Here is an 18759-nt window from a genome sequence, read left to right as displayed (position 1 = left end):
AAAGCCTACTCATAACTTTATAATGGTTTATACAAATGAAAACGCCTGGCATGCTCTTCAACTTAGACTTCAAAAGGCAATGGAGTAAAAGAAAATATTATTAACATAAAATTGAAAGAAAAAAAAGTTCTCTCAGGCACATGAGACTCAGACATGCATCTAGTTTTCTTCTCCTTTTTTAAAAAGTGAGGCAATCATAGTCTTTAATGTTAAAGGGACTTTATGAGCTGGTGATTACTAAACAAATTATTTGCTTTTTAGAGTTATTCTTAATTTATTTTTAATTAGACCACATACGTTAAAAACAGGGCAAACAGTTAAGTCTCAGTGAGGATTTTCCGTGTTTAAGGGTCTGAATGTTGTCACCCAACTGAAGACTGTAATTAAGCTTGCTTAGGTTGCATATTAATATATTCAATTACTTTTTATGTGTAACTACATCAAATCTCTACAAATTTTAGGAACCCACTGAAGGTCTTGAGACAAGAGTAGCTTGCACTGGCTCAGGAAAGAAGGGAATAAATAGCTTCTGAAAATAGAGAATTTTCTTCATTGGAAGATAATAGTTTACGTCGTAACAAATAGAAGCCACACAGAAAATTCTAACATCAGGTATAACCGCTGCCCTCTTTTATTAACAAAGTGGTTGTTTTCTTCAGTAAATCAGAACTGCTGTTTTGCCTTTCATGAGCCTTTCTTTTCCAACGCATTGTCTTAACCACTTCCACTTTTGTTGCATAAATATTAAACACATAAGGGTATTATACAACCAAAGTGTAAAATAAGCTTTTTTTTTTTTTTTTTAGTTTCAGCCAGCAACTAGGACACAATTAACCTCTTATGAAATACTTTTGCCTCTGTAAGTTTGAATCTAAAGGCAAAATTCATCTTTCTCGTTCTTTCTTTGTTTAAAAACAAATTGTTAAAAAAACACTGCTCCCCTTAATAACATTTGTCTTAGGCAGTTTATAAGAGTCGATCTGATGATTGTTTTGTTATCCATGCTAGAGAGTAAAGCCAAAACAGCCTCAAGATGTAAGTTTAAAGAGTACTTTTGAAATTTCTTTAGAAAGCTTTGGTATAAGAGGTAATTTAAAACAAATTAACAAATAATGTCATGCAGTGGTTAAATTGCCATAATACATTTCTTTTTTAGAGGATCCTGGAATTTCTTGTTTGTGGTTATCACGCTGATAGCAAGCTAGATGTTAGTCCCTTTAACTGTATTTTAATGGCAATGTATTATAGCATGATTTATCAACATATGGCAGGTGGAAGCTGACACAAATTATAATGAAAATTAAAACAGTCATTTATGCAGCAGGCGATTATCATTTAAGGAACATTTATTTGCAGGCTTTAAAAATGAGGGTTTAGAATCAAATGATTTTAAAATGAAAGTTTTAACGACGGTTACCTTTTTCCTGCAGCCACTCCTCTACGGGCCGGTTATATTTGAAGGGGATTTTCTGTTTTACCATTTGGAAGCGTTCATTATCAGTGTTGCCTTTAAAGTTTAAAAAACAGCTTAAAAAACAATCTGAAAAGTCAATACGTCATTAAAAACATCCTAGGTTGTTGGTTTGTTTATGAAGTTTTTAGAGATAGATATCAATTTATCTTTAGTAGAGGTGGAGTCGAAGTCACTCTGCCCATGGTTGACAGGTTTGAGGTCAGGCTAGTCTGAGCTATGCAGTGCTCCATCATCATATTTTGGAAATGGAGCATGAGATGGGAATCCATCTCACCCCAACCATACCTCAATTGGGCCAATGGAGGCACAGGATTTTCCTGGTTTGTGAATAATTTGCCTACCAGATCAGCTTTATCTATGGTAGGAAACTTGCATTGTCTCAGTCATACATGATCTACTCTTACAGTACTGAACCCTATCAGAAGCATGGGGTCATGTCCTTCCTTATTCTCAAGTGTTTGTAACTGCTCTAACTTCTGGTGGAGGGAAGAAGACAATTTAAGTCTTGATGGCCAAGGGTGACTTCTTATTCTGAGGCCTTGGTATCTCATCAACTATGCTAAATAGAGTATCACAGATGATTCTTTACATCTCTATTCGTCTGTCCGGACTTGTTCTACATTTTAAAAAAGAAGAAAACCCAAAGTAAATATTTGTAAATCAAAGCAGCTATAAATATAGTGATAGAGTATTAGCAGACTTTTAAGTACCTAAATTTTATTACTACTAATAGATGCAAGCTTTATATGTTTATCTAGTCTCTCTCTCTCTTACCTTTCTATGAGAGGTCCTTTCTGAACAAGTATCTATTCATAAAGCCTGTTCAGGATACCTCCTTCAGGCATGAAATATCTAATTAATTTCAAGCCTCAAACATAATGCTTTTAACTGCTACGATGCCCCTTTATTCTTTTTGTAACTGTTGTTACCACCCCTGGATGATTTGTCTAATTAGGACAGACTTGGAGAGTAGTATTGTAGAGATATACCCCTAATGAATATGCTTCAAATCACAAAATAATGAAGCCATGTTTGGGGAACTGTTCTGTCTCATCAACCAACCTCACAGTGATCAAGCAGAAACTAGTGAATTTTAATTCATGAATTTTCACTCACAGCCCTATACTGGAACTTAGGGAATCCCATTCCAAATTACCAACATTAAAAATGAAATAAAAATCTCAAAACAGGTGCTCTTGGAAACGATTTACAAAAAAGTCTAAAAGCCAGAAAGAATGTTAGGATTAAATATAGCAACAGGCCAAGTTAAAAGAAGGTCACCACGGCATTTCAATCTCAGAGCCACCTTCTTATAGGAATTATTGACAGAGAAGGTTCCACATGTGACTAAACTAGTACCTGCCTTCCATGAGGTATAAGATGGGAAAGGGGTGGCTATGTTGGGAGATGTTTCCAAGATTTCCCATTCATTTCTGCTATGAACAAATGATTTAAGAAGGTGACTCATTCTCCTTCCCAAGGAATAAAAACTAATAACAAAAACAACAACAACAAACACAAAGCTCATGAAAGAGACCTGTATCCACCCTCCATCATGGTATCTTCTCTGGTTGGGATAAAACATAATATTAACATATCAAAGGATAAACTACAATGAATGGAGTATTATTTCTTACACAAATAAAAAGGAAAGGGAGAGGCTGCAGGCAAGGAGAAAAAACAGAAAGGCAACTTCTTGGGGCGCCTGGATGGCTCAGTCGGTTAAGCGTCCAACTTGGACTCAGGTCATGATCTCCCAGTTTGTGGGTTTGAGCCCCATGTTGGGCTCTGTGCTGACAGCTCAGAGCCTGGAGCCTGCTTCGGATTCTGTGTCTCCTCCTCTCTCTCTGCCCCTCCCATGCTCATGCTCTGTCTCTCTCTCTCAATAATAAATAAATGTTAAAAAAAAATTAAAAAAGAAAAAAAGGCAACTTGGTGTTTCAAACTTCAGGGCAAAAGAAGTTAGTTTTATCTGCTAATGTAGTTACCAATTAGATATTATCATAATGATCCTCCTTGGTAGATTTGGGCATTCAGAATTCTATTAATCCAAAATGAAGTTGGGTAAATTCTTACATGTCTTCACAGAAAAGGAGCATGCACTTTTCTGAAAAGAACCTATATCTCTAACTGTTAATCTTACCCCTAAAGAAGACACACAACATGAGGGATACCATCCATCTTCATAAGCTTTGACCCCTTTCAAGTTTTAGTTACAACAAAGCATTATACTGAAAGATGGCAAATGGGTTGTGCCCGATTCACCTTAAATATATTCTATTACTTTGGGTTTTCTGTAACTTGTTGTTGGCTGCAACATTAATATAGTGATAACCGTCTCTCCACTCACTGTGGAATGGATTAGTGAAGTCGATAGCAAATATAAAGCTAAATATTCTTAGAAACATGCAGGGTAAAATCAGTAGTATCCAAAATTCCAAACTGCCAGAGTTCTATATGCACTAAATTAAGTAAATTAGAAAGCACAATGATTTACTTTCTCTAAATACATAGGGGCTCTTGGTCCTCCTAAGCATGCCCTCCCCATACACTCTGTCTCAAACCTAAAGCTCTACAGAAGATAATTTTGAGGCATGGTACATGCTAGTAAAAGAGAAAACTATGTTGGATAATCAATAAGCGATATGTTGGGAGGACAGCATAGCCATGATTCAACCTTAGACCCATGGGGAAGTGAAAAAGAGAGAGTCATTCTTCTCCATCTCAGCTTTAAAGACATTTAGAAAAAAGTTTTAAGTTTTCCACACCAGACTGATAGTGTCTGGCACTAATGATAGTGATCTTGCATACTGTTAAAAGTTGTGAAAGATGGAAGGTCATTTGGAAAACCAAACCGGTTTAAATTGCCACATTAACATTGTTCTTAGTCTCTTTTCATGTTCTTGTTGGTTTTTATTTTAATTTATCTGAAACATTAGTAAGAACTGTTTTAGAAACATGTGCATGAGAATGAGTTCATTTACCCCAAGCCCCATTTGCTAGACTGACTAAAGAGTAAACAATCTTCTAAACATAAGAATTCATAGACAGCGAGTACCCTGAAAGCTGAGCAAACCTTGTAAAAATTAATGTACATTCATATTAAATCCTTCATGACATTCAGTTGTACATTTCGTATAGCAACCAGTATGAAAATTTAAACAAAGAGTGAAATCAATTCTTCAATAGAAAGTAATGATATCCTCAAGAAAGAATGGCCTTATGAACAGTAATGTCATGATGTCACTAAAAACAGACATATGTGCATTACTAATTAGACCAACAAAATGTAATGACCACACTTCTCAAACACACTGAGAAATCTATAAATTATACCATGAGATCTTTAAATAGACAGTTCTTAAATTACTATATAGATGTGACACTCACCTACAAAGAACTGAGCTTTAGAAAAGACATTAGTCACATTTTATTCTACTTAAAATAAAGGTGTGTAGGTGAGTGTATTTGTGTGTGCGTCCATGCAGTTTTTATCAGAAATTGATATTTTTATGCCACTGGCCTCCTAAATTCACTTGCATTTGTATCATTGCTTCTAATTATCAAGTGTTTCAACTCCTGGAGACGCATACAACAGGCACTGTTGAATTATAATATTGTGAAGAACAGAATACTCTGAGGTGAGATTATTGAGGCCCAACTGGTTCATACATAGCTTCAAACTTTACTCAGAAATACCTCATGTTTCTTACATTTGAGTGAATCTATTTAGGATAAAAAAAAAGAGAACAGAGTAAGTAAGACAAAGAAGGCAAGTTGACCCTTCAACAGTTCCCCAATACATCAGACCCTCTTTGTTGTCAAGCACTCCCAGAGGAGTAAATTTGAAATTTGTTGTCAGTCCCAAAGGAATAAGTATTCTTTAAATAGAAGAATGAAATGATACAGAGAACTTTTGTATAGCAAGGAAAATAAATTTTACAACACCTTTATATACTCTATTGGTCCAAACGCAGATCCTATTCATTAGCTATTATACTTAGTTTCTTTAAGCCATAATTAATACAGCACAGGAGCTAAAAGCATGGGCTTTGGAGACCAATTTAGCTTTGGGTTCTAACTTTAGCATTTAATAGCTGTGTGACCTCATGCAAGTGACTTGGCCTCACTTTCCCCATTTCCCAATTCACCATTGGACCTAGTATAAGATAATAAGAGGTACGGCATATTCAGAACACAGGTATGAAAAACATTCAAGTTTTAAAAACCACTATTAATACAATTCAGTTGTTCCCTAATGATCTAAAGGGTGTACTTCCATGGCCTCAGGACTTTACCAGGCCTCCATTCAAAACATGGGCATATTACATTTGGTCTGACAAAGGTTATCTTTCAAAGATCAATGAAACATAGAAAAATAAAACATCCTAAATATCTCCTAAATCTCCTAGCTGTTGCTCTTTTTAGATTTCTGAGTCTTTTAAAATATACTCAGCTAACCCCATTTCCAAAACAAAGTGGGTTTCTTAAACCACTGAAAGTAAAGGAACAATTCAGGCATTGACTAATGTGATTTCTTGGTCCAGCCACAGGTAATGAGGATATACTGCTTCTGTGTTGAGGAAGAGTGTCCTAAAGGTTCTGGCAATTTGCACCAGGCTGGCAGAAAATTCCTATAAATACCATCTGAAATGTTGTCAAGCACATGGACATGCTAATAGGAATACTGTAACAGCATTCATCTGTGCAAAATTAATGCCAGAGGTATTTTTTTTGCATTTTGTTTTGAGTCCTAGAATAAAAGGGAAAAAAAGGGTTTTTTTTATTGTTTTCTTGACACTAAAAAATGAGACCATGGGTCTAACGAACAGTCAAAGAATGAATACTATGTATTAGAGCCAGAGGCAAAAGAAAATCGATGTGAGTAGGCTCAAGTAGTAGGGCTTTCAGAGGTTCTTACAAAGTCTCTCTCCCTAAAGAACACTTCGTGAGTTTCAAAGCAAATATAAGACACTAAAGAAAAGGAACTGGGGAAATTCTCTAAGCTTGGCTCTGGTCTCCTTCCTGATGTTGACTCAGATGAACTCCCCTCGGAGTCAAAAAGTGGGCTACTGTGCTACCCAGAGGGCATCCTGAATGTTTGGCCACTTGTAAGTGATGGATTAGACCTCAACAAAAACCAAATAACTAGTATTTATAAAGCGCCTTTCAACCAAAAAGCTCAAAACGCAATTACAAGCATCATCTCATTAATCCTCAAAACACACCTTTGGGGCTAAAGAAAAAAGAACTATTTATATACTATGAGCTTGATCCTACCATGTGCCAAGGAAATAAATTAATCTCTTGGAGGAGAAAACTGATCAACTGGGGGAAGTGAATTAACAGACTAAGAGCACAAGGGCATTATTAAGTAAGCAAGATTCTCCAGACTTAGTTGGGTGGTTCTGTGAGCCAAGGGATCCACCTTTCCCAAGTGATGAGATGTTTGCTTCTGGAAAGCAGTGTGGGTCACCCAGGCATACCCTAACTTGGCCAAGGAATCTTACTATCTCATGTGTATTGGAAATGTTCAGGAATGTAAGACATATGTGGAAAACCATACTATTCCCTTCCTGTATCAAAGTAATTTTGTATCAATTCACCATTTCTAGGCTACTGGAGTTAAGCTGTTGAAGCAAAGATGGCTCAAACATGAACGAAAAGAGCATTGGCTGTGGAGTCTGAGAGACTCTGGGTGAAATCCTATCTCAGACATTTACCATTTCTGTGAACTTGAACAATTTACTTACTTTAGATGACTAGAGTTTCTTCACTTAAAAAAAAAAGAAGATAATAATAACCTTTATTGCAAGGTTTTATACAAATTAAATGCAATAATCCAGGAAAGAGCTTAGTTTAGGAGGTGTTCAAAGAGGTTGAGAATGGGGAGAGTTTACGATTTATTTTAATTCTCAGGATCTTTCCCTAACACATGTTGGGAGATGAGGACCATGGTAGAGATGTAACCCTGGTCAATGTCCAGGTATCCAAGTGACCATGTCTCAATTCCTTAACCTTTGTTCCTGGCTGAGGTGAGTTTTTGTGCAAATACGTTAACATTGAACTTCTCTTTCATATCCCAAATCTAAATGAAAGTGCCATTTCTGTTGAAATGTAATTATATTAAAGACCATTTACCCTGATGCAACAATGAGAACATATATTACCAGTCCCTACCCTTTCCCTGCATGTTGATGCCAGTCTCAACTCTCTTTCTGAAGCCCTTTTCCCCTGAAATTTCTCATTTCTCCTCACCCATAAAGGATACTTTCAATCCCAGAAATATTACTAAAACAGGACTGCAATATCTTTATTTGTTTACATAATTTAAAGGAATATTTTCAAGCAATTTCTAATGGAATCTGCTTCAGTACAATACATCTATGTAGCATCTATTCTTTATTTAAGAGCCACTTTCAAAAATGACATGCTACAAATTAAAATATAAATAGGCTACAAAATTTTATTTCCTTCCATAATTATTCCAAAATATGAACTAAAGCTAGACTAGTCAATAGCAATGTCTGAATTTTGTCTAGTTCCTTTCTGGTAAACATGTTTAAAATATCTATGTCTTGTGTCTTCAAGCTGTATTTTCTTCATATATAAAATGAGGATTATAATAATAACTGCAACATGGGGTTGCAGTGAGAACTAAAGGTATATAAAGTCCTTAGTACAATGTGTGGCACAACTTAAGTGCTCAATACAGGACTTGTCACTATTGTTGCTATTATTAAAATAGTGCCCAGTTCAAAAGGGTTAAACTCAAAAGACGGTAAACTCACAAAAATTACTTCACTACACAATTTTTAGTGTCAAGTCTTTTGAAATTTCCTTTTGACATGAAGCGCTAATGTCCAGTCTTCAACCATTTGACATATGACCCCTTCCAGATCCCCCCAGGTGCCTTTTATTCTTATCACTTATTTCCTCCTTGAGGCAAAAGCCACAGTGTTATTTTGGGGTCATTCTTCCCTGTGATTCATGCATCCCTGTGTCTTCTTGTGTCTCTTTAATCTGTTTCTTTCATTTCTTTCTAGCAACTTTCCTCTCTCCACTCCCTTTTCCCTTTCATTCCTGTCATGCAGAGGAAATCAAACTCAATGTTTTTAAAGGCAGAATGCTAGAATATTTGGTAAAAAGAAAAAAAAATATCATGCATGTGCAGTTTCCTATACAGCTCAGAGGATAGGTAGGAAGTATGGAAGGACAACTTTAATGGGTAACAAATATAAACATTTTCATCCTCATCAATAGGAAAGTCACACCAATATCAACATGTCTGATGCCATGATAAACCGATGCTGTCGGAATTCTTCTCTTTAGATCTGATGGAACTGCTGGTATTTATAAATTATAGGTCTTCTAGACCAACCTCAAACCTTATACATACAAATGAATATATTATTCCCAAGGGATCTAAAGGCCACAATCACTGTATTGTGTACTACCCACCCTTGATCTGGTTAATATACTGGTTTGCAACACTTGTCTAAACAACCACATCATGGGACTGTCACACGAGGCTTATTTCCAACTAAAACCCAGCACGATTTCTAACTGAATTGCTTTCTGCAAAGTTTTGGCCATCTTACGGTCACGCAACACACTTTATGAACTTCAAAGTTCATTAATTACACCCCATTAAATTTATTCATTTTTCTTTCATAGCAGCATTCCGACCTGATAAGAAAATGCTTAACTCTAGGCCTTTTGTCTCTTGTAGGAGACACATTTCTCAGCTTTATGCCATCTGCAAATTTGATAAGCATAACTTTGTGCTTTTATTCAAGACCCTGAAAAATTTACAGAATAGGATTTTGTGATGGCTTTAAAATGTCTACAAATTCTTTAAAACTCCTTTCTGTAAGACACGGGGCTTGATTCTCCAACCTTGCACGTGGGCTCTACTTAGTACTGACTCAATTCTAAACAACAGCATATGTTGGAAGTGACAGTGTGTGACTTGAGAGACTAGGTCAAAAAAGGCACTGTGACTTCTCTCTTTCATTTTCTCTCCCTCCCTCATTCTCCCTCTCCCTCTCAATACCCATTCTAGGGAAGCTAGTATTATATCATAAGGACACGTAAGCCCTTTGGAGAGACCTACATGTTCAAGGACCTGAGGCTACCAGACCCTCCATGCCTATGTAAGTCTTGAGATGACTGCAGACCCAGTTGCGATCTTGATGTCAACTCATCAGCCACCTTGATCCAGATCCAGTCAACTAAGTTGCTACCAAATCCTGAACCTACAGAAACTGTGGAATGGTAAGTTTTTGTTGTTTTAAGCCACTATGTTTTGGGGTGATTTGTTACACAGCAATAGACACAGGGAACTAAAAAGCTTCATCTGACTGTTTCAGTTCAACTAGAGGCAGATCTTCTTAAGATACTGTCATAGCTCTCTTGATATTATACTCTTCCAGGGAAATGAAGATACACTGTGTCTATAACATTCTCTCATCTGCCAGTTTGCTAATGTCATCCAAAGGGAATTAGACTAGTTTGGTAAGACTTGTTTTGATGAGCCTATGTTAGTCCTTAGCCATTATCAGATTCTTTGTTAAATACAGTTAAATGCATAATGATTTTTCTATTACACAAAACACTTGAGAATTTGTATGTATCAGTCTCAAATTTAAGAGATTCATCCTTCTTTACAATGTAAAATTTGGGACACTTTTCCCAACCTAGGTTTCTCTTCTGACTGAGCAGACATTAATGGGGGCTTGGGTTCAATTCCTTAAGCATCAGGGAAATTATACATCTAAGACCCAGAGATTTGAACTCCCTTGAGAAACTCTATTTCCTAAACCATTTCCTCAGAGTAAAGGAGAACTGGATTTTCCTATTCATTTGTGCGTGCTGGCCTTTACATTCCTTTTTTTCCCCCCAGCTTTTACATTCTGAGGGAAATTTTCCTTTCTAGATGACGTGTTGGTGACAGATGATGTGTAAGGGTGAAGGGGTGGGCTTGAAGGGAAGGATACACAACCACAGAGATCCTGCTTAAGCAAATGTTGTTATGTTTTATAGTTTAAAATGCTGCTTCTGGGAGTAGAGTTCTTTGGAACTTACAGCTTATATTTTGGGAGAAGGGGTGTATAATATTAAGGTGGAAGGGATTTCAAAGATTATCTAAGAAATATATTTTCCCTATTTGAATGTTTCTCAACCTTCCCATTTAAAATGTCACTGGAAATAGGACTCCTAGCATAGGCAAGCATCAGAGAGTACAGATTTTAAAGATAACCCCCCCCATCAAAGGTATTAATTAAAGAATTCTCTGAACTCCTATTTGTTTGGTTAGATGGCATTTCCGAGGCTTTTCAAAAAATGAACCAGTTGGCAGCCACGCATCATTTGGTGCAAGATTCAAAGGTCAGATATACACTATTGCAATGTGGTACAAGAATCAAAATTTTCCCCAGGAGGAAATGACCTCAGGGAATGCAATAGTTGTAGTATATCTTGAATTCATGCAATGCCTCGTTAACTCTACTTGGCAAATTAATTCAAATTGATTTGTTTATGAGAATTGCAGCATGGCCCCAAATCTGGCTATAAACAAAGGGTAATGATAAACAACGCATGGAGCTCAGAGAAAATGTCTAGAGAAAATTATAGATCAGCAAGGGGACTGTTTTTTATAGCATAACTATCTTTGCTAAAAAGAAGAAAAAAAGGTGCGGGGGGGGCGGTGGGGAGGGGAGAAGAAAAGCAAAGGAAAAAAATGAACCGGACAACACAGCCTATACAAATAAAACTCTTTTCATAAATAACACCAATATATCACAAATACTCAAAACAAAAGCAGATAAAGTATTTGAAAGTATCCAAAGGGAATATAAAAACAAGATTAAAATTTTAAAAAATGGACATTTAATTTTTAAAAAAGCAATTAACTCAATTTAGGCACAGTGATAAGACATGCTGAGGAAAATAAAAAAAGAAGAAGGCAGCCATATGATATGGCAGTTAGAGCCAAGATTAATTCCAAAGTGTCATACTTTAAAGAAAAAAAGTAGGGAGGGGACAATTCCTCAGTGAAAGCCACTAGTTTACAACTTCACATTGAGTCCTGAATTTAGGGTTGAGAGAACGAATGTGTAAGGAAATACAATTACAGCTGTGACAACCTTTCCCAAGCTTCCTACTAAAGCTCTCTGAAAAATAGCTACAGTTCCATTCTGATATCCACGCCCCTTTGCAATGAGACGTTGTCACTCCGCCCATCAGAGCTGTAGTTTACTTTTCTACCCCTTGATTCTGGGTTGGCCCTGACACTTGCTTTGTTTTGCACAGGGCACATTAGCAAACAGGATGTAAGTGGAGTTTTGAACAGCCTTGGCATGATAGTGCTGCCCTCTCACGCCGCTGAAGCCCGAGACTGCCATATCAAGAAAGCCAAAACCAGTCTCAGCTCCTGGAGGATGAGAGATCATGAGAAGAAAGACCCCAGCCATCCAAGCCACTCCTCCAGTTTAGCTGAGGCCCCAAACATGTGAGGGAGGCCATCAAGACCATCTAGCTCCATCCAAGCCAACCAAAAAACACACCTATAAGACCCACAGACACATGAGCCAATCAGTAACAAAGGTTTGGAACGATTCTGTTATTCAGATACAGCCAGGGAGTTGGGAAATCCAGCAAGGACTGGGAAGCAGAGATTGGGTAAATGAAGCAGCTTCCTGTGTGAGGGTTTCCATCAAGGACCAACAGAAAGAGGGGGAGGTGCTCAGCTGCTATCTGTGGAGTCAGAGGAGCTTGTGTGGTGCAAGCCTTAGGGGTCCTGGAATGGAGACAGGAAGGCATCAGGACCTGCTACCTATATTTAGCCCTCTTGTTCATTCTTAAGAGATAATTATCTATTCGAAGGAAAGGGATGCAGTAACACAGCTCCTCAGAGGAGAGGGACAGGTCAGGAACCTGAGGAAGCCGGGACAGGGCAGGCAAACCAGAGAAGCGCTGATACTTCTCTGGTCCCCATTTCTAGCTTGGACCAGATTAAGAGTGGGAGGGTGGTGGGGCTGACTCTAGAGGTAACAAGGGGCTATTCAGCAACTTATGTAACCTCCTGTCATCATTATTCAAATGAGGGGTAGATAGAGGCTTGTAAGAAAGGCAGGCTGGACTTAATGGCAAGATGTTCTGGAACTGTAGCCCCTACCTACCAATGGATTTTTTTTTTTTTTTTTTTTTTTTTTTTTTACTCAGTAAAGGATTCCGCGGGGAATAGAAAAGGATTGCCTTTTTTTCTGAGCTAACATCGCCTTTACTCCCATCCCTTACTCCAACCTTCGAACCAAAGCAAACCATTGATGTTCCTGCAGGATATGAATAATCACTGATTACAAATAGCGTTCCTGAGGTTTAGAATAGAAAGATCCGCTTCACCACACTCCCTACTAATACAAGACAATAAAAACAAAGCAAAACACTGAATTGAAGACCAAAACCAGACAAAACAACATTCCCACCTTGCAATTTTGGCTTTTAAAAAGCAGGCCCTGCCTTTTCAACTCCTTTTAAAGCTAATGGATCGGCGAAAAGTGACCTTCATAAACTCACTGAGGAGAGTTTAGAAGTTATTTTTCCAGGACTTAATAGCTGGTGTCAGAATTGTATTACGTTAGCATGGCAGTTGGATTGTAGAGAGAAGCATCAAAACAATCAAAAGCTAAGGGATTAAATAAAGAGTAAGAACAACTAACATCTAGATGTTTTGACTGACAACTCCAATGACACATAGTTGTCAATAATTAGAAGTATGTCATGTTTTAAGTCACAACTCGAGTATTAGCTCAAATTGTAAATGTATTGGCCAGAATAGCAATTTCTTAAAAGAAAATCAGTTTTTTTTAATACTTTTAAGAAAGTGGTCAACAATTCTGCAATATTATCCATACATTTAAAATATTTACCTAGAACCCAGACTCCTCTATCCTGCAAGTGAATATCAGTTCTTGAGGGCATGTTTTGTTGCTGTTGCTATTGTTCGGTATGAAACTATAATCACCTTACAAACAAGATTTAAAGAAAAATATTTTCACACCATCCTACTTCCACAATCCCTTTTCTAACACAGAGTGACATGAAATACTGACACATATTAAGTGCTCAAGAATATTCATGAAATTGATGACTAGACTACTGCTACCTCAAACAGAGGCAGGTGCTCTGACTCCAATAAATTATTAACTTATTATCTTTGAAAGCTTAAATGATTACCAAGGTTCTTATAACCTCTTAAAACCTACAAATTTGAAATATATTAATAAAATATTAATAACTCTCCCTTCTTTTAACTATTTAATATAAAATATTAAATAACATGATATTAAATCTTGGTTATCTGAGGACTATCTAAAGATCATTAGGCTATTTTATGCTTCAACATATTTATTTGTGCTGATGCAAATGCAAGGTTTTTAGTATTTACCCATTGATGTGTGTGTGTGTATCCTGTGTAGAGAGAATTTATAAATATCTCAAAGGAAAGAATGTCTTCATATATTCTCCATAGAACTTTGCACCTTTCCACAAGAAACAGCTCCTAGATATCTGTAAGAAAAAAAATATCTAGGATTTAAAGAAATGACTGAGAATAATTTCAAATGACATTCCTAGTGATAATGGAGTTGAACAAAAATGCTTTTCAAGCCAAAGAGGAGAAATAAGACAGATCTATTTTCTTGGTAGAAGAAAGGCAAACTGTATCATCTGTAACATTGCAAATTATACTAGTCAAATTAGAGTAGTCCGTTTGTGTAGAAATTTCTGAACCAACCAAGAAAATGTACCAGATGATCTAGTATTATCACCAATCTAATTGCTAAGTTCCTTTGAATTTTACTCGTTCAGAAACCCCACTTTTATCTTTGCAATAATGATCCAAGATATTAAAAGAAGGCCCTTGAGTGACTCGATTTGCCTACTGAAGGTCATGCAGTGTCTGCTGATGCCTCATTGCTGTCTTGTCAAAAAGTACTGAGAACATGACTAAGTACAAGGCACAATTAGAACCAGAGATGAAACAGGTGAGAGAAGCACATGCAGTTTTCTTGTTTTGATGTTTTCATTTTGGATTATCAGGGATGGTGGCTTATTTTAAATCACATTGGAATCCTTACAGGTTTTTAGATTTCTGAACAGGGATTGCAATTTCCCATCTAACCAAATTCAGGGATGCTGTCCAAAGATGTATCTTATTATTTTTTTCTTTCCAAGATTTATATCTGGGTGTGACTCTGAAAGGGAACCTAGACACAGTGATTAGTAAATAAATAAATTTCTTCCTTAATTATGCTGTTTGATTTAAATATGTTCTGATTGAGGGGCACTTGGGTGGCTCAGTTGGTTAAGAGATCAATTCTGTTTCAGCTCAGGTCTTGGGCTCATGGTTTGTGAGTTCAAGCCCCATGATGGGCTCTGAGCTGACAGTGCAGAGCCTGCTGGAGATTTTCTCTCTATCCTTCTCTCTCTGCGCCTCCCTGCTCAAGCTTGCAATCTCTCTCTCTCTCAAAATAAATAAATAAATTTAAAAAAAAATATATATATATATATATATATTCTGATTGAATAATGGTCCAATTCCTATTTATTATTCACTTCCTAGTACAAAGATTTATAGAGATGGATGCTTAATAAATACTTACACAGAAGGATCTGCATGGTTTCTGTTAACAAAGGAATGCAGATACTAGGGTTGCTTCTGTCCCTAGAAGTTGGCTGTGACAATTCGGATTTCAGGCGTTAGTACCCATTTAAAAGGCAGTGAGGTTTGAAGGTACACAATTACTGCTCAAACTCTTGAGCAGTTAACAGTTCACTTGTTCAAAGTAGCTGCCGTGGAGGGGAGTGACACAAATCAAGAAATCAAAGCCACAAGCAAGAGGAACAAACTATACTTATATTGATTATTCTCATTGACCACAAAAAATTAAAGCAACTACAACCTGACAGAATGATGCAGCTATGTAATTATGCAGCCACAGAATGAGCTGGATTTACTGACTGAAAAGTTCATTAATGTTTTGGACTGAGTGTTTATTGGTGACCTCTACAACTACTAGTGCATTTCAACCAGATCACTAGAAGGTAGGGCTTGGAAGAAGTGTTGTGGATGAATTTTGTACAGCTACTGGGGATGGGAATAAGGCCAGAGAATTGTCGTAAAGGCCTGGGATCAGGGTTGGTCAGGACTCTGAGTCAATGTGTTGGCAAAGCACCTTGCTCAGTTCAGTGGCCTTATTTCAAGAACAGATCTGTTAAGAGTATTTCAAAATTCCCTTTATGGACCTTCTTGGAACTCAAAATTCTCTGAGGTCTTAGTAGAAGAAAGCCACAAAATGAAGCAAGACTGTTAGATTTCACTTGGTTTCTCCCCTCTAGGAGATCTCAATTGCCCCCTGGGAGCAATATCTTCTTTTCCATGTATTAGCTTCATTTTTTTTTTTCCTCTCTGGAGGTCCAGCTCCACCCTCACCACACAGAAAATTCAGTAAAATTCCGGCTATTCATTTTGAAAGTCTAAAAGCATTTTGGTTCTATTTCAGTTTGTACTTCACTTATATAAATTCCTATTTTATTTGAAATAGTCAACAGCTCACAACAGTTTTATATAGGTTTGAAAATGACCTACTAAGTATTTCTAAACCTTGGCTGTCTGAGAAGATTTTAGATTTATTTTTACTCTACATATATATCTATGTCAGATTTATATTTAGTTATTTTTTAAACTTTCATGGATGCCTGAATGTTCTTTTTCTCTTCTACCATTTTGTCTAAGTACACTGGGAAATTCACTCTTCAAGACCTATAGTGAATCATCTCAAATAAGATTTAATTGTGACAACAAAGAAAATTTCCCAGTAAAATTTCAAAAGCTTTTCATAATAAAAAAATCTGTCATATTTGGATTTTATTTAAAATGAAATTAAGTATATTAAAATTTCTTTAAGTTTATTTATTTATTTTGAGAGAGACAGAGACCGTGTGAGTAGGGGAGGGGCAGAGAGAGAGGTGGCTTAACCGACTGGGCCACCCAAGTGCCCCGAAATTAAGCATATGTAATGCTTATAAAGGATACTCTTTACCTTGATGTACACTGTTGTATATACAAAATGGAATCAAAAGTCTCCAATAATTTCAGCACAGATGTGCAGTTTCACATTTATTGAACACCTGCTATATTGCCACTTTGAGTCAAAAAAAAAAAAAGAGGTGGGAGGAATTAATAGATTCCCCCACTGTGACTACTTTGCTTGGGTGGTAGAGAGCAAAGTCTGGTGGTATATGCTTTCTACTCTGAGAGTGGAAATTTTGACTCTTATTATAGTCAATACTGAGGTCAGAAAAATGTGAAGGGGCTGCCATTTTCTATTAGTAAAATCTGGTCTTCCTTAGTTTGATTTTTAAAAATTTAAACTTGTGCATGCTATGCATATACATATACATACACATATACATACATCTATAAAGTAGAATCTGGTACTTGTTCCTTTAATAAATAGAAACAGATTCTAAAATCTCTAGAAGTGAACAAAAAGAAATAAGCTGGATCACATCTAAGAAGAGTCCACCCTAGAAATGGCAGATCAATGGCCAAAAACAGAATAAAAGCGTAAGTAGGAAGCTCCCAACAACCAGTTAGGGACAACCAATGCCAAGAAAATGAAAAGAAGGTTCTCTGGGACTCAGAAGATGGACATATCAGTGAGTGGGTAAAAGAAAAGATAAATGCTAAGAGGTCAGGTGGAGCCTTTATGCAGAAGGGCTATGGAGAATAGGTTAGGGAAGCTGAGACGGCTAAAAAAATAAATAAATAAATTCAAAAGAAAAGTATGCAACTCCCTTAAGAAGTGTGTGAGAAAGAGTGTATTTGGATCACTACCACTTATCGTTACAAGTAGAAGTAACAGAACTAGAGAAATATTAAGGCTTTTAGTTTGTTATTTTCAGATCTTGTTCTAAGCAATGTACGACATAACATAAATGAAGGTAGAACTGAATCTGTGTCTTTGGTGTTAAGTTAAGAAAACAGTGTATGGTTGGATTTTTGTTTAAGTACAGGTACATGGATTGTGTGTCCCACTTGTGTATTTCTTTATCCTGAATTAACCTCACCAGTGGGTCTACAGTACTCTACTTAACAATACTATCCTCATGTCTCTCAGATTTAACTCATCCACTTAGCGATTATCTTGTTCCCTTTATTCTTAACAGAGATAAAACAATCCACAAAATAAAGCTAATGGATCAGTAACAACAGAGCTATAGGCTTCAAAATATGCATGATCTAGATCGAGGACTCTTTAACTACAACCAATGGGTAAATCTGGCTTATAGTTTCTTTCTGTAAATTGTTTTATTAGAACACAGCACTGCCCATTCATTTATGTGTTGTCTAGGGTTGTTTTGCACAACAGCAGAGTTAAATAATTGCAACAAAGACCTCATAATTTGCAGAGCCTATAATTTTTATTATTTGGCCTTTTAGAGAAGAAGTTTCTCTAAATGAAGATATCAGGGGGGCGCATGGCTGGCTGAGTCAGAAGTGTATGTGACTCTTGATCTTGGGGTTGTGAATTTGAGCCCCATGTTGGGTGTAGAAAACGCTTAAATTAAATTAAAAATAAAATAAAATAAAATAAAATAAAATAAAATAAAATAAAATAAAATAAAATAAAATAAAATAAAATAACATAAAATAACATAAAATAAAATAAATCAATCAGGTTTTCCATGTCTATGTTCAAATCCAAGTTGGCCTCATCACCTACTAGTTGTAGGATACTGGAGAGTATATTACTCAAACTCTTTGAGACTCTGTTTCCTCATCTCCAAAATGAGAATAATAATAGAATCAATTTCTAGGATGCTGTGAGAATTCAAGGTGATAATCTGTGAGCCTGACACAAAATAAGTACTATATCAGTGTCACGTATTATTAATTAACATTATTCCCCTAAAATCCCTTATTCAAGGATATGTTATAATATTCTCATACCCTTGTCCAGGATACACAGCTCTCACATACTTGCAGGCATTTGGAATGAAGATTTCACCATTGAACTCCGAGAAAACCACATTTCAATAATGTGATTAAAATGAAAACAAATTTAGTTTAATTAAACATTGAGACTGGCAATTGTGCATCAGGCAGAAACACATTTCTAGTAAATGTTTAATAATGTGATTACAGAGTGTACTGCATGCACTGGGATGTGGAAAACAATAGTAAATTTGCATGTGAATTTACCTCTGTCAGCCAA

The 18759-nt window shown here is 36.4% G+C and overlaps 1 protein-coding gene and 1 long non-coding RNA gene across 13 annotated transcripts in view; one reads left to right on the top strand and one right to left on the bottom strand.

The window, feature by feature from the left end:
• Positions 1-18759, bottom strand: part of NRXN3 (neurexin 3) — a 1671444-nt gene that overhangs the window by 152616 nt on the left and 1500069 nt on the right. For 4 of the 12 annotated variants that reach the window (XM_045060707.1, XM_019833384.3, XM_019833409.3 and 1 more), the window contains one exon: positions 1418-1507. The exons of the other annotated variants lie outside the window; for them this stretch is intronic. In XM_045060707.1, coding sequence (XP_044916642.1) covers positions 1418-1507 — 90 coding nt within the window. The remainder of the gene's footprint in view (positions 1-1417; positions 1508-18759) is intronic. 12 annotated transcript variants of the gene reach the window in all.
• Positions 6010-13854, top strand: LOC123386286. The gene is made up of 3 exons (XR_006600088.1): positions 6010-7509; positions 9540-9751; positions 11789-13854. It is a non-coding gene; the product is annotated as an uncharacterized LOC123386286 (long non-coding RNA).

This window comes from Felis catus, chromosome B3, assembly GCF_018350175.1.
Source record: "Felis catus isolate Fca126 chromosome B3, F.catus_Fca126_mat1.0, whole genome shotgun sequence".
Lineage (NCBI taxonomy): Eukaryota > Metazoa > Chordata > Mammalia > Carnivora > Felidae > Felis > Felis catus.
The sequence above is the reverse complement of the archived record's forward strand: the minus strand, read 5'-3'. Positions and strand labels throughout refer to the sequence as shown.